The following is a 17,144-nucleotide window of genomic DNA, read 5'->3' on the forward strand; positions in this document are numbered from 1 at the left end:
ATATCCGCTCATATTTCCCGTTAGTCTCCACCCCCTTACCCGAAAGTCATATATTATGTTAACCAGTTATTGTAGGGCTTGGATGGGCACAGTATGTCTATTATTTGTTTTGAGTCTAAAATCCTGAAATTACCAGAATTTTAGAGAAAAGAGGCGTTATATTTTCTGATTACATACAGGCCTGTACATTTCCCACATAGTAGTTTTGTGGAAGACAGAAAACTGATGTGACCCCTAATTGCAAAGAAATGACTCACAGTCTTCCAAACACAAGCTGACATCCTTCAGGCATTTTCCAAGTTACCCGAGTCATTCCACTGCAGAGACAAGTTCAACACAGCGGAATCCTGGAACTTGCTGTGACTTAAATGGCCTAACAGGAAAAGTTGGAGAACAATACTCCCATCTGTGGCCCCCAGGGCATTTACTGGTAAACCAACCCAGGCCTGTTGTCCTTCAGGAACTGCGGTGGTGAATCTGGAGTACCAGGACTGTACAGGCCGTGCTCTTTCTATTGTTTCTTAGTAACTACACAATCATTCACTTACAAGAAAACATTAAGAACAGCCAAGTCGTTATGGTATGACAGACATTCCTCTCTCTTGCCAACAACATGATTTCTTGTTAACCAGACCAGGCCTTTAACCAGACCAGGCCTTTAACCACAGCGTGAGAGTACTAAACACACTGTAATACCATATGTATTATTGACATGACAAAGTAATTTGTATAATGATGGTACAAATGTGAAGACATTATGAATGACTTATGCTGGGTTGCAAAATCCCTCATTTAATACATAAAATAGCAAAGCAATTTCATTTTAAGAAGTATGGAGTTGTTACTGTTGTAGGCTACATACTTGTATGTATTTAGACTACATACAGATTATAAACCCAGTAAATCCTGATTATTATTTGCTTCAGAAAATTCTAATCGAAATTTTTGTTTTGAAAAATGTGGTCTACACTAGAGTAAGGAAAGGGTGATGTATTGCCCGAATACCTGAATTTGACTTTCAATGGAACTCCCTCTGGTCATTTCAAGAGTGGTTAAGCTGCAATACATGTTGCCCTCTAATGCATGTTGTTTATTGGAGGTCAACCCTAACCATCAACTAAAATGTCTTCGGCGTTTGGAGCATCAGTGGTGTAATGAACTCAAGACATGCTGCATTGTGGCTCAGTTGAGTTATTGATTTTATAATTAAATTCCTTTATTACAAAACAGTCAGATAAGAACTTCAATACGTCACTTGAATGCTTCAAACACATACATTAAAGAATAATTAAACACAGTGCATGCCTTTAGATAAAGTATTTTGATGAATAAAAATATGTAAAAATAAGAAAGTATCTCTTTAATAAACGTTATCAAATACTTAAACCATTCTATAAATCCTCTCATTTACTTCTTGTCTGAGCATATCTTGTACAGAGCAACTAAGACATTTTGACTTTCATATACTGAAAACTGAATGTTCTGTTACTACCTAAACCTGATGGTCAAAGATTTCCAGTTTACAAGTCAACCCAGTCTTCTGTGAATTAATTGTGTCATGTCTTGACTTGAACTTTAATGATATCTCGATAAGACTTCTTGGCATAGTCTTGTTCGTTCACACAAGACTAAAAACCTCAAAACCTGCTGCGTGTCACCGCCGAACGTCAGTGTGAGGCGTTACAGTGGGTTCAGAAGGTCGAAGGTCAGCGTGAGGCGTTCCAGTGGGTTCAGGAGGCGAAGGACTACGTCTCCTCAGAGGTGGAATCGCAGGAAGAACTTGCATGTTCCGCAACGGTTCTCCAACCACCGCGGGCGGCAGGGAGCAGAGGGACTGGCTCTGGGAGAGTCCAGATTTGTGGTGCTTGGGGGCGTTTGGAGGAGGGAGGCTGGCCAGGCCCCGCCCGAGCCCGAGGCCGAGGCCGAGGCCGAGGCCGAGGGAGCCGAGAGAGCCGAAGGGCAGAGATTTGGACTTTTTCACTCCCTGAGAGACCTGGTCAGGTGGAAGGGAAACTGAACCAGAGAACAAATATTATTATTGATTATTATTGATTATTTTATCAAGCGGCTATTTGTATGAGATATGAGTCTTTAAAAGCTGTTTTAATATACATGCAATATCAGCTGTGGATGCTGACATCACGTGATTGCTGACAGCTTTATAGTTATATAGAGTTTTATAACCTCACACAGAACTCATGACCCCAGCTGTCACACACACGTGATCTAATTACCATCTAGAAGTTTGGACTGGACAGAAGGAGTATTATAATGAATAATCTATCTCTCATGTTATCTCAATAATGTCTTTAATCTCACATCATCAAATAAAAATGAACTCAGAGACTCTTACATCAGTGACTGTAATAATGTTAATGGCCAATGTGTGCTATGAATTCTGCAATGCTTTCAGAATATGTACATTCCTATTTTTAGTCTGCTGAGGGGCATGGCATATTTACATTTTTTGGGGTGAAATTAAGGAGAATGTACATTCGTATGGATGGATTTGTAATTTATCTCGCATTGTCAGTGACCCCCTTTATCCTTCTTCAAACTGAGCAAAAGTACAAAAGTACAGTACTTACATCGGTGAGTACAGTGGTCACGAATAGGTGCCAAGCTGTTGCGTGCGAGGCCAGACTCCCTCATCCTCAGGCCGTTTGGAGGTAGCAGGTGTGTGTTTGGAGCTGTGAACAACATCAGGGGAGAGGGGAGAGACGGCTGACAAAGAGTGAGAACATGACCTTGTATTTGTCATCAGGTCATCTTCTAAAGGACCTCCACTATTGTTACTGCATTTCCAACATTCTGCTATTTTTGTCTTCATTCTCTTTTCGCAAAGAGAAGTGAAAATGTTCGCTTTATCACAGGATGTGGTTTTGGTGTATACACAGCTCTGGGTTTGAGTTTGAAACAAGACAGGGTGACTGAGCTGTGGATTAAATGAATTAAATGAATTCAGTCCCCCCTGATAATCAAAGTCAACTGCACTAAGTGCAAATCACAAGTGTTTGTACACAATATACATTCTGGTTTCAACAAGTAAAGGAATATGTTTAAGAGTACTCCTTCTGTCCTACAGGCCCTTGTCTGTCTTGGTAGGAGAGCTGCTGACGGATCTGTTTGGAAGCCTGTGTGTTTTAATCAGAATATAAAATAATCTTCAATCCTAAAGTCACCAAATGGAAATCTGAGGTTAAGTTCACACGATGCTAGCTATGTGGTTCTATTAATGTTAAGATGCAGTGAGGTCTTCTGATCGTTCTGTTGGATGGAATGTTTGTTGATGCATATGTGACAACCACAACAGTTTTGACACTTAGTATGCACATTCGCAGTAGGAGGTGCAAACAATCAACCACTAGTCGTATTACCAAAACTGCATACCAAACATGCATAACTGCTGCTTCCTCTTGTGCTGTTGTTCGTCAACAAACTCAAAAGGCAACCTTGCTCAAATACAGAGTGACTATTTGAATGTGGAGTAAGCATTTAAGTTAATTAAACATATGAATGCCATCAAAAATATAAATAACCTCGTAAATATTGAGACATAAAATGACGTGAAATGTGTTCTATTAAAACTAATCACGTTCACTTCAAGCATTCATATTTACAATCAGATATATTCCAGCACAAGTACCTTTGTCATTTTTTGGAATGTATGGGGTATGTTTGGGACAGAGCACATCTAAGGGGCCTGATGTCTCGTGGTGAGGTCGATCAAGCAGTCTCTCAGAGGGTGATGATATCCAAGCCTTGTGGGACAGTACTTGGTTGGACTCTGTCTTCCAGGTCTGACCCACCAGCTTCTGGCTCTTGGCTATGCTGTCAAACAGGTCATGCTCACTCTTGCTCTTCTGAGACCGGTGGGCCAGGCGGCTGATCATCTGCCTTTGGCCCATAAACTGGTTGGCCAACAGTGAGTTTCCCAGGGTGATAGGTGGAAGACTCTGTGTGCGGATGGGCGGAAGCCCCTTGAGTTCCTTTGAGGCGTGGTCCTCCAGGATGTTCAGCTTCTGTGGCTCGCAGGACTTCTTCCTCAAGGCCAGTCCGTCTTCTCGCGAGTCCTTCCCGGATGCGTCCGACAGGCAGTCAAACATAGTGATGATGTCGTCCACCTCGGACGTCTCCTCTGACTGATTTCCATCGTGGTTTGGTACTTTCTGTAGTGCTGTGTGAAGCTCCTTCTTCTTCTTGCAGGAGAAGATGTTGTTGAGCATGCGAAATTTGCCCTCCTTCTTGTTGGCCAGGTCATTGTTCTGGGAACGGAGCTGTCGAGTCGACTCTAACCTGTAAAGATTCGTATTTTAGTTAAGGTATGTTTGTGCTTCTTTATCTTTTAGGGCAAATATGTAATACATTTACTGTATAAAATCATTAAATGAACATGATATGTCATCATTGTGCTATAGTCTGTGTGATTCAGGCCTTTGCCCATTTCTCCAGTACCATTAAGACACCCTGGGTGTCACAGCGTGTGACCGCCATGGAAGTAAGCAAACAAATTGGACCAACAGAGATAATGTTTGATTCTACCCGACCAAAGGAGCCTCTGCATCCCTCTAAAAATGACCAGAGATGTAGTAAAATGCAGTTAAATATTTGAGATGCATATGAAAGATGGAAACAGCTAAGATCCCAGAAGAATTTTAAGAAGGATGCCGAGTTGACTAATTTTCTCCTGAACAGGTAAGCATTGAGCTTCAGTTAAGGTTAGCTAATGAGAGTGAGAGACTGCCATGTTCACATTGTGCAGATCACTATGTCTGGGTAGCAGTTTTAGGCTACTTCAGTGAAGTTTCAATATTCAGCATTACTGAACAACTTCTCTCGAGGCAAACCAGACCTGATTACGAAATGCCTTGCAAGTGTAACAATATGCTTGCGTGTGTTGTGTTTTGTGTGTATGTGTGGGCGGTGGGGATGGCTGACGGATTTTCAATTACTATCAAGTTAACTTGACAGGTGTGCAGGACCTGCACTCTCTCTTCTCTCTGTTGCTCTTCCTCTAAATCCTCTTCCTCTTGTAGCACTAGGACCTGCACTCTCTTCTCCTCCTCCTCCTCTCTCTAGCTCATCCTCTCAAAGTTTAATGTTGAGCTCCTTGCGCTCCTGTCCTCAACCTGGCAACCCGCATGCGTTTCCAGTCTGGGGGAGACAACTCGCTTGGTGTCCAGACTACAGAGAGCTCCTTTAACTAGCAGTATGGCGCATGGCGCATGGCGCATGGCGCATGGCGCATGGCGCATGGCAGCGGGTGTACAGATAGCGTACTGCATCCATTGCCCAAAAAAAGAAAAATAAGACAAGATGGTTTCAACTGATGCTTCAGTCATTTCAATCATTTGTGAATGGGTCACTGTGTAGCATTTATGGTTACACTATGTGGGGACTTATTTTTCATATTGCCACTTTAGTCAAAGAAGAATGTAACTGCATGCTGTTATGTGAATACTTCTATACATAGGAATACAAAATGAGATTAAGGTTGAATTATTTAAAAAAGGTTGGATATACAGTGGCAACATCAGTCATTTTATATGAAGTGTGCAACAGGAACATCTTTCCATTGCAGTAGTTACAATGCTGCAGCAGATCTCTGTTTAGACAGAGGAAGTGAAACGTTATTGTGTAAGAATAAACCCAAGAATAAAACCAAGAGGGACTTTAATCCCTGGGGGCAGGGAAGAAGGCAGAATTAAATAACAAGCCTTTTTATATGAAGTGTGCAAACGGAACATCTTTCCATTGCAGTAGTTACAATGCTGCAGCAGATCTCTGTTTAGACAGAGGAAGTGAAACGTTATTGTGTAAGAATAAACCCAAGAATAAGACCAAGAGGGACTTTAATCCCAGGGGGCAGGGAAGAAGGCAGAATTAAATAACAAGCCTTTAATAGTTTCTGAGGGGGAGGGAATGTCACAGAAGAGTGATACTTTAGTTGAAGCGAAACTGGACGATGAGTTTGATCAAGTTTAATGCAAATGACAGGAGTTATTTCCAAACTCCAAATGGTAAACCAATGCAATAAATGCAGACCCTGACCAAAGCACACGAACAGAGGACAGTTTTCCAAAGTACGATATGAGTAAGAAACGCAGTATTACCCTATCAAACAGGAATGAATGGATTCAACGACAGGACATTACATTGAAATATGTCTCCCCTTTAGGTGTGATGGGGCTTCCTGCCTCACATGTTGTGGCACCGCACGGAGCCCAGTGAAGGCAAAACGAACAGATCAATAAGCAGATAAACAAACAAACAAACAAACAAACAATAACAAATGAAGGAGTGTCCCACCCACCTGTTGTCTGAAGAGAGGAGCTTGATGCATGGCGTGTGGCCACAGTACATGGCGTAGGTGAGCGGGGTGTTCTCGTTGATGTCTCGGGGCTCGGGGTCCACGCCCAGCTGCAGCAGGGCCTGCACACACTCCTCTTTGCCCGCCGCAGAGGCCCAGTGCAGAGGCGTGCTGGAGGGGAAAACAACACCACGCACAGAAAATCACTTTCTATTATAGAGACAACACATCTTCGGTTGACTCTGCATGTTTTTTTGTTTTTATTATAGATCTTTTTCTTTTTTGTCGTTATGCCAAATTACACGGTTTCGTTTTTTTCCCCACTGAATTGTTGTCATGTTTCTTTTCCCATATTTGGTGCGACACATTTGCACATAGACACACACACACACACACACACACACACACACACACACACACACAAACACACACACACCATTAACACATCTGCTTGTTCGACACGTTTGCACATTGACCAGGAGTGTCTGTGGCTGATTCCTGATGCACGGAAATGAAAGTGAAACACACCATTATTTATTTCCATGTAGTTTCTCCACACTTTTCAGTTGACACTTGATAGGGTGTGAAGATTTTGTCTGACACTTTTCACCACAGTACGTGCTAACATGCTTGCACCACATACTGGGATGGGCAGTGTTTGTGATGCATGCATTTAAAAGATGTGTTTTAAATTGATGTCTCGGGGCTCGGGGTCCACGCCCAGCTGCAGCAGGGCCTGCACACACTCCTCTTTGCCCGCCGCAGAGGCCCAGTGATAATAGTATTTTGCCATTTGTATGTCTGATGGGAAATATACAGTATTTTTGTATTTGCAAAATGCAAACATGTCATGGTTGCTGTATTTTGCCCATCCCTGACCACAAGTACCTGTGGGAATAGAGATAGTCACAAAGTCTATAACTGTCTCTGCAGCACCATGGGAAGTTCCTGTTTGTGAAAAGCACAATACTGAAACAAACCTTATGCCTTGCAGGCCCTATTTGATGATGTAAATGAGTGAGTGCATCCACCTCCCGTAGTATCACCCGACCCTGCTGATTTAGTCTTTGTCAAACAGCTTCTGACTGACTGTACATTTACATTTACATTTAGCAGACGCTTTTATCCAAAGCGACTTACAAGGATGTATACACATTTTACATTTACACTGATGGCACACTGCACATCAGGAGCAATTGGGGGTTCAGTGTCTTGCTCAAGGACGCTTCGACAGGGAATCGAACTAGCAACCTTCTGATTACCTTCTGATTACTAATCGACTTCTCTACCTCCTGTACCACTGTAATGTTTCGGATACGCGGTGTCCAAGTGAGGTTGTGCTTTTGATCAAAAGCAGAGGAATGGACGTTTCACAAGCCTCCCCTGATCTGATATATATGTGCGCTCTGCAGTCAGATAGGGATCTGATTTCATTCCAGATGCTCTCAGGTGCACAGCAGCGGCAGCACGTACCGTTCATCCACGTCCAGAGCCTGTAGGTTGGTCTCAGGCACGCGTGCCAGCTCATAGATGATGTCGCTGAAACCAGCCGCCGCCGCGATGTGCACACAGGTCTTTCCGTTCTCATCGTCGTAGTTGATCACAGACGGACCAAGATGGTGGTCAAGGATTAGAGAACACATACATCTGCTGCCGCTCTGTCAGAGAAAACAAAGGCACAGGTTGTGGTCTCTGGCTGCAACATTTCTCCACGCGCAAAACCACTGCGTTGACAGGCTTTTCCTGTGTCAACTTTTTGCAATCTTTTTTGCAACTCAGAGTTTGCACCACCTTTGGTCTGCCAGTTGACTTTAAAGGAAAACATAGTGTTGAAATAGAGTACATTTGACTCTTAAGGTAAACAATAAACATAGTGTTGATATAGAGTATATTTGACTCTAAAGGTAAACATAGTGTTGATATAGAGTATATTTGACTCTAAAGGTAAACATAGTGTTGATATGGAGTATAGTTGACTCTAAAGGTAAACATAGTGTTGATAAAGAGTATATTTGAACGACTTCCAGTGAAGTGCAACTCATCCCTTTTTACACAGCGACCTTACAACCAAATACGCAGTTTGCTTCCAGATAGAAAACAGAAGTTCAACGAGTAGTGTAGGTTCATTTTTGTGTTTTACACTTCAAGGTGCTTAGTTGAGATAAGGTTTCTTTTACTGTCTGTAAGTTTGAAAGATATGCTCCTCCTTTCTGCCCCTGAGGTCTTATGAATGCAATATGCATTTTGGTGCACACACAAATTCCTTGTTCTAAAGAGTAACACGAGGAACATATTATCAGGACTATGGGGACTTAGACTGACATGAGCCACAGTGTAACATACATGGCCTAAACAGTGGCAGGAAAGGCTGATGACATGCATAATTGACACCGTGGGATGGTGCATGCGATGACAATAACAGGAAGACTGAAGGGTGCATATAGTGTATTGTGAATGTGTTGTTTACTATCCACATGAAGGCAAATACAACAGCATCAGTCATCTGTTGGCTCAGAGTGTCTCTTCATAGGGGAGATGTCTCTCAGAGTGTCTCTCTTCATAGGGGATGTCTCTGAGAGTGTCTCTCTTCATAGGGGAGATGTCTCTCAGAGTGTCTCTTCATAGGGGAGATGTCTCTCTTCATAGGGGAGATGTCTCTCTTCATAGGGGAGATGTCTCTCAGAGTGTCTCTCTTCATAGGGGAGATGTCTCTCAGAGTGTCTCTCTTCATAAGGGAATACTCTGAGAGTGTGTCTCTTCATAGGGGAATACTCTGAGTGTGTCTCTTCATAGGGGAGATGTCTCTGAGAGTGTCTCTTCATAGGGGAGATGTCTCTCAGAGTGTCTCTTCATAGAGGAGATGTCTCTCAGAGTGTCTCTTCATAGGGGAGATGTCTCTGAGAGTGTCTCTTCATAGAGGAGATGTTTCTCTTCATAAGGGAAGACTCTGAGTGTCTCTCTTCATAAGGGAAGACTCTGAGAGTGTCTCTCTTCATAGGGGAGATGTCTCTGAGAGTGTCTCTTCATAGAGGAGATGTCTCTGAGTGTCTCTCTTCATAGGGGAGATGTCTCTGAGAGTGTCTCTTCATAGGGGAGATGTCTCTCTTCATAGGGGAAGACTCTGACAGAGCTGTGACCGGAAGGAGCAAGTGTAACTTTTACAAAAACTCCCCACCCTCATAAAGTGACTCAGACCACCCCCCAAAATATACAGTTTTGATGTAAAGGGACACCCCCTCTCCTACCCCATAAAGCATCTTTTCAGCTTTTGGGCAGTACATTGATACTCATTTAATACTTTCACAAACCAGCCTCTTTTTTCAAAGACCAGCAATATTATGTCACTATCAACTTGAATGAATAGTGCCTCTGCACCGTGAAACTCACAGTAACCCCTGAAATGACAGCATGTGAATGACTGACTATGGCTGAAATGCTTTGGAAATTTGCCATGGGTCTGAGGACGAGAGTGCAATGAGCATGTTACAGCGTCAGGTCCATGTGCCCTGGAGCCCCTGCCCTGGTGAATAAGCTGTAATGACCCAGAGACGCAGACAGGTGGCGTACCTGCACTGCCCAGTGGAGGGCTGTCTTGAAGTCTTTGTCCACCAGTGTGGGATCGGCCCCTTTCTGCAGCAGGGCTTGCACGTGGTCCGGACGGTTATGGAAGGAGGCCCAGTGAAGAGTGGTCATTCCCTATGCAGTGGGGCGACAGTGGTACAGGAGGTAAAGAAGTCGTTTAGTAATCAGAAGGTTGCTAGTTCGATTCCCTGTCGAAGTGTCCTTGAGCAAGACACTGAACCCCTAATTGCTCCTGATGTGCAGTGTGCCATCAGTGTAAATGTAAAATGTGTATACATTGTAAGTCGCACATATGTAAGTCGCTTTGGATAAAAGCGTCTGCTAAATGACTAAATGTAAATGTAAATGCAGTGACCCAACAAGGACACATGAAAGCGATGCACAAGGTATCACGGCGACCTAAGATGATGCAGTACCCACTGGGCACCAGATATAATTTGAGGTCCTTTCCACTGGCATCTTGTAAAACCATGTACGACTAGTTTTATTTTAGTGATAGATATTGGTCAGTAACATGTATCACGGTGTGATCAATAATTGTTTCCAAATAAAGTGGCCATCAGTATTGGCCACAGTGCTCTCCAGAGTACCTTTGGCATTAGTTTTCAATTTGAAATACACAAAACAAAACATAGGATCAAGATCGGTATTCATGGAACTATCTATCCCAACAAAACATTTCACTCCACCATTTCCATTGAACAAGATGCTGTCTGTTAAACCAGCTCTTCCCCCTCTCTTTATGGAACCTTTACCTCATTGTCTTGGTGGTTGATTTCACACAGTGTGGACTGCTGCAACAGCACAGCCATAAGTCTGTAAAAGAACGATCAGATAGCTAGTATGTTACAGAGATTATAGTTATAGAGGAAGCCATATAGCATAAACATGCTTTATCTGAAAAAAGATGTCCAAAAACTCCGTCGCGTGGGCGGGTTCCCGCGACGAAGTGTCCTCTTTTTCACAATCTCAAATCTGGGCACCCTAGATATGGCTTTACGCGAAGAACATTTAGTTAAATAACCATACCCATAGATGCCCGTACAGCCTCCTATCGTTTCACTGATAAAAATTCTAGTGGTTTTAGTTTTATCAAAACAAATACTGGACTTGTGATGAGGGATATAGACCTGTAGTTAATAATAAACCAGGTTATAGTGAGTTATAATATCATCAGCTACAGCAGGACTAGTAGTAATGAATTTGGTCACTTAGGCATTTCCCTTCATGGAATTCCCTCCCCTAACCAAGTGTATCAAGCACAATGTGCTTATTTGCAGAATGCCAGAGAAGCGCTACAATGCGATTTAGCAATCACAGTGCTTCCTTTTCAGCCCCGATTTGTCGTTCTGTGTAGGCTAGTTGAGTTGTTTCAGTCATACTTATATATTTTTTTGACCAGATATGTGGTCAATGGTGGCATAAGTAGGTCTATATCCACAGGAAATAGCTGCTGAACTGAGATACTGGCGTGCACATGTGTTTTTTAAACATTTCCGTTGCGGCTCAGACATCACATGATCATGATCTATTTTTAAAATGTGGGTATGCATATTAAAATGTGAAAGCCTACCACAGCACATATTCACAGGTGCATCTGTCATGTGACTTAGTTGAATATTAACCACACATGTACTTGGAGAGTCCCTCTGAGTAAATGCGTCTGAGTTTATTGACATTTCTTGAGCACACGTCGCTCTGTCAAATTTTCGACTCGTGTCTCCCCTTCCAATTAGCGCGAAAGAGAGAGAGATTGGGACATAACAACTGGTGCTGATCAAAGGTCTTTGGTCACCATGGAGACCATAAATGCATCCCTGGCGATGGAAAACTCTCCGGGAGCAACCGAACTTGGCGCCCTTGCGGTGCAGAGCGAAGTGCTCATTAATAGACACAACATCTGCGTCTGCGGCTGATTCAGTGCTGACACAGCAGATTCACCACAGCTCTCTCTCAGCCAAATGTTTGTTGTGTTTGAGAGCCATTATTGTACTTGTATGCTCTCTTAAATGTATGCTCGCTCCTGAAACCGTTCTTAGCCTTTGTAGGCCTACATAGTCACTGAATTATTAAAATATAATTCATGGAACAATTATAGCTATAGTTATTCATTTTGGTGATCAAATAATGTTTGATGTATATGGGGTGCAGTTTGTAAAATGTTGCAAATGCTGTAATCCTGCTCAGTTTGTCAAATGAAAAAGAAAGCATGCAAAATTCATGCAATAACTTTTCCAAGAGTAATGTTTTGCAGTAAGGCAAATTTGTAAAAAAAAAATATCAATGTTAAATCTAAATTTGAAATGTTAAATCTAAATGTTAAATTAAGGCTACAAGTTAAATCTGAATGTTGAATGCGTTACTACAAAACATAACACTTGGAAAAGTTATTGCATGAATGTAAATTAATTTCTTTCTAGATGTTTGAAAAACAAACAGCTGAATATTGTAGTGCTTTTTCTTCATTTGTCATAGCTAAATGTACCAAAACTGAATAGGATTACAGAACATGCAACATTATGTTCTTGGCTCTTTAGTGCTATCATACCTGAAGTCGATTTCTGCTGTAGCTGCATGAAGTGGCAAACGTCCATTTTTATCTGGAATGTTCTGTTTGGCTCCGTTACGAAGAAGGCAAACACAGCCTTCAAGCCAGCCCTTGAGGAAAGAGAGGTTTAAACACGACACTCTGTGAATCTTTAAAAAAAATACCTTAACATATTGCGTTGTTGATAAAAACCGTCCAGTCACAGAGACACATCTTTGGGGGGTACTTTTAAGGGAGGTGAATGAATTTGAAAGGCACGTTATGGAAAAGAAACCATAAACATTCAATTCAAAAGAATTTGTTGTATAGTCATCAATACATTTGTTCAGCACACTTTGAAATGAGATATCACTGCCTATACCAGATACCCTCTCTCTCTTTCTCCCTCTCTCTCATTCTTCTCTCTCTCTTTCTCCCTCTCTCTCTTTCTCTTTCTCTCATTCTGCTCCACTATATACAGAGAGGCATAGAGATATCAGTGCATTAACCAGATACCTTCTCTCTCTCTCTCATTCCTCTCTCTCTCTTTCTCCCTCTCTCTCATTCCTCTCTCTCTCTTTCTCTCTCACTCATTCCTCTCTTTCTCTCTCTCTCTCATTCTCTCTCTCTCTTTCTCCCTCTCTTTCATTCCTCTCTCTCTCTCTCATTCTTCTCTCTCTCTTTCTCTCTCACTCATTCCTCTCCACTATGTATATATAGAGAGAGAGATAGAGATATCAGTGCCTTTACCAGATATGTAGCCAAGGACAGGGAGGTCCTGCCACAGGCGTCCTGAGTGTTAATGGAGGCTCCCATCTTCAGAAGCAGCTTCACCGTGTCCACCTGCCGTCCTGACACCGCGTGCATCAGTGGGGTCGAGCCTGCGTGGCGGACATGACAAACAACGCAGCATAAGTGTGTAGGGTTCGTTACCATGACGCCTAGATAGACCATAGTTTAGAATGGACCTATTTCCATGTGGAGGAGTGTTATCACCCTGAGGCCTAGATGCACTTCATTGTATACCAGTGTTGCTCTTATGAACACGAACAAAAGTGTTAACGTTTTTATTTAAAGTATATCAGTTTTGCTGTAATGAACACGTACAAACGTGTCAAAGCACATATGTTTTTATTTAAAGTATATCAGTGTTGCTCTAATGAACACGTACTAAAGTGTTAAAGCACATATGTTTTTATTTAAAGTATATCAGTGTTGCTCTTATGAACGCGTACAAACGTGTCAAAGCACATATGTTTTTATTTAAAGTATATCAGTGTTGCTCTAATGAACACGTACTAAAGTGTTAAAGCACATAGGTTATAACTGACTCAATGGAACACATGTGCAATGTGCTCTGAAATCAGGGCCTTTGTGCAAACAATTCCTAATGAAAAGGTGGATGAGTAAACTGCCGTATTTGCCACTGCCAGAGTAAAGGATATCTGGACCATTTACCGGATGGAATGGTGTCATCTTATGGCGGACATGTTTATGTCACGAGTAAAACTTGAATCCACTGTCCGAACATATTCCACCCCATGTTTTTTTTTCCTTCTCACATTTGATATCATGTGTATTAATAGTTGGTATTTTCAACTCTGGAAGCGAAGGGCTTCAAAGAAGAAAATACCAACTGCATTTTATTATTAGGAATGGCAATGGGTGGAGTTGAATCAACACATGTGCTTCTAACTGTTATCTCATCCAGCAGAAAGTGCTTTCTGTGCTGCCAGGCCCTATGCCCCATGCTCCCACATCCTCTCATAGATTGCTAGTGGTTGACTATCTGCACTTTCGAAACTTAAGAGGCCACTGGGACCCTTTTCTCGGGAAACCAGCAGTAACTTCACTTCAATTTCCTGTAGACTTGTGATTAGGGCTGAACGATTAATTGCATTTGCGATTTAATCGCGATATGATAGAACGCGATTTTCTAACCGCAACGTTCGCGATTAAAAAACGTGGTCACAAAAAAAAAAAAAAAAATACATTTTTTTAAATTTTTTTATAATATGGTACATTTTGCACACAGTGTTTAAAAAGTGCATGCCTAGTGTTTATACTTAAAATTACTTTTTTTAAATTACTTAAATGCACAGTGGCAAAGCAACCGTTGTTGTTCTTGTTTCTGTAATGAGCAGTTAAATAAAAATGTAAAATGTGGGAAAGAATATTTTACACTAAATGTATCTAATATTGAGTTGGTCATATTTAAATCATTCATTACGTTTTGTTCGGAAAAAAAGAGGATAAAAAAAAAAAAAAATCGCATATCGAATCGCAATCGCAATATTTTGGTAAAAAATCGCAATTAGATTATTTTCACAAATCGTTCAGCCCTACTTGTGATGGGAGCCAACTGCTGATGTAGATGTACTGCAACACTCCTTTCCCACCTGACAGCAGTTATGGGCTTGGTGGATCAAATGAGGCAAGGAATTGATTTAGCAACATAACAACTTCTACAAATGTGACACATCTGGCCTCAGTGCCACTCAGTTGTAATCACAGTCACTGTCTTATAAGTCACCTGTTATGACTCCATCAAATGCTACCTATACTATAAATGTTGGCTAGCCCTAATGTATAGTACCTTCTCCATCGCAACACTCCAGGATTGAAGGATCTTCTCGTATTGTTGCTGTGAGGGTGTTGACGTCTCCACTGGCGGCTGCTTGGAACACTACACTGAGGTCAATTTCATCAGTGGAATCTGAAAAAAAAAAAATACAAACGTTATAGTGTTGACATAGCAAAAACTCTCTGTAGTGACTCTCACTTCCTGGACATGTCTGACCCGCCATCCACTTCCTCATAGCTGTTCCCTGAATAAGCCACAAGACCACACTCACGCCCTCCTTTTCAATCACAGGAGGATGGGCCTCCCTGCTGAAGTGGCTTCCCGCAAAGATTCGTTTCTCTTTTCTCTGAATGGATTACCAGTTACTCAGTGTGTCCCCAGAGGAACTGTAGAACAACCACTCTGAGTCAATGACTGTTTGGCCGCAGCACTGTTGTGCCTGTGAGCCCTCCTGAAATGGCAGTACTGTACCCATGGCTCCTCCACCTCCTCCAGTGATGACTGCGGAACCATAATTGGATTCCAGTCGTGTCATTTTTCCCTGCACAGCTGTCATTACACGTGTGCTCTCCGCCGTGGCTGCAGATGCACCTGTGGTGATATCCATGGCACTCTCAGCAGACAGATCATTTATTCAAACAAGGGCCGAAGCCTGAGTGAATCCTCACAACTAAGACCTGCTCCTAACACATTGCAGCCTCTCAGATAATGTCGCCAGTAATCCTCCACTTTGTCACCAGGTGATGGTATATTCTGAAGACAAGTGTGATGAGCTGAAGATTTCCATGGCAACAATGGCAGCTACTACCACCCTCCCACCTCCTCCCCGACAGACACACACACACACACACACACACACGAACACACACACAAACTCACATACACGTATACACTCCAAGCATAAACACATTTCCTGTTAAGCATTTACTCTTTAAATTCCTTTATGACAGCATCTGCTCCCTGCTTACCTTTCTGCTGGTCAAACACGGATGAGGAGGTGAATTCCATGGTTGATCAGCACATCGCTCGCTGCTCACAGCAGCTCACAGCAGCACTCAGCGCGCAGGCAGAGGGAGTGGGAGAGAGGGAGATGCGTGAGATCGCCTCAGTGGAGGCACCAAAGGACCCCTGATGAAGACATGGTTCACGTCCCCCCCCCCCCCCCCTCCCCCCTATCCAAGCTTAAGAGCGTTACACACCAGGAAAATCCACAGGCATTCTCACTGTCAGAACCAAGGACTGGGAGAGCAAGGAGAGAGAACCTGACCCAGCTGCCCGATGACAGAAAGGCAGCAATAAAAAAAGAAGAGACAGGTTTAGGGCTCAGTCTTCAATAAATAAAAAAGAGAAAGGTTTATGGCTCATTCTTCTTCCGCGCTGGCTTCTGGCTTTTCAGCTCTGTGGACGTAGTGAGAGAGAAAAAATAAAGGTGAAGATTCCCAGCCTTTTCTTTTCACAGTGAAGCAGGTACAGAACCGCGAGCATCCATTTGCGGAAGCAGGGAGTGGACTGCCAGAAGATGAGAGGAGGAGAGGAGGAGAGGAGGAGAGGAGAGGAGGAGGAAGCAGCGGAGGAGGAGGCTGTTGCTGACTGTGTGTGCCGGGGCGATGGATGAATGGAGCCCAGGCTGGGTTGTCACAGGGCATGTGCTGCACCAATCAGCATGCAGCCTGCGGTGGCTGCACCAATCAGGATGCAGCCTGCGGTGGCTGCACCAATCAGCATGCAGCCTGCGGAGGCTGCGCAGAGCAGAGCAGAGCAGAGCAGAGCACGGTTTGTTTTCATTGAGATGGGTAGCAGTCAGGGGTTGGTGGGGGGGGATGGGGGGATTGGGGGTTGAGAGCAGGGAGGGAGATTAGGGGAGGGGAGGGGAGGGAAAGGAGGGAATGGGACTGGCGTTCATTAATATGCATCCCCTTTGCTTCTGGTGAAGAGGCTATTTTTAAACCTGACATTCATTGCCAGAGTGTGTGTTGTTAATCAAACTCAGTTTTTTTTCTCTTTTTGCTTCCAACCCCTTCTTTGCCTCTGCAGATTGAGAATGAGTGGAGAGGCTGAACGTGTCCATTGATAAATGTCTGTCTTTGTGTTTGGTTTGAGTCTTTCTGGCTGGCAGATTGTCTGATTCTAATTTGACACAT

General features: G+C 42.9%; 1 protein-coding gene across 1 annotated transcript; it reads right to left on the bottom strand.

The window, feature by feature from the left end:
* Positions 1-1,654: 1,654 nt before the first annotated feature.
* LOC105894608 (ankyrin repeat domain-containing protein 55) lies at positions 1,655-16,026 on the bottom strand. The gene is given in 12 exon segments (XM_042709460.1): positions 1,655-2,013; positions 2,589-2,690; positions 3,647-4,296; positions 6,314-6,481; positions 7,784-7,968; positions 9,878-10,006; positions 10,648-10,708; positions 12,441-12,550; positions 13,170-13,300; positions 15,016-15,135; positions 15,823-15,825; positions 15,972-16,026. Coding segments are annotated over 12 exon segments (2,073 nt in total).
* Positions 16,027-17,144: the final 1,118 nt, after the last annotated feature.

This window comes from Clupea harengus, chromosome 12 (assembly GCF_900700415.2).
Source record: "Clupea harengus chromosome 12, Ch_v2.0.2, whole genome shotgun sequence".
NCBI lineage: Eukaryota > Metazoa > Chordata > Actinopteri > Clupeiformes > Clupeidae > Clupea > Clupea harengus.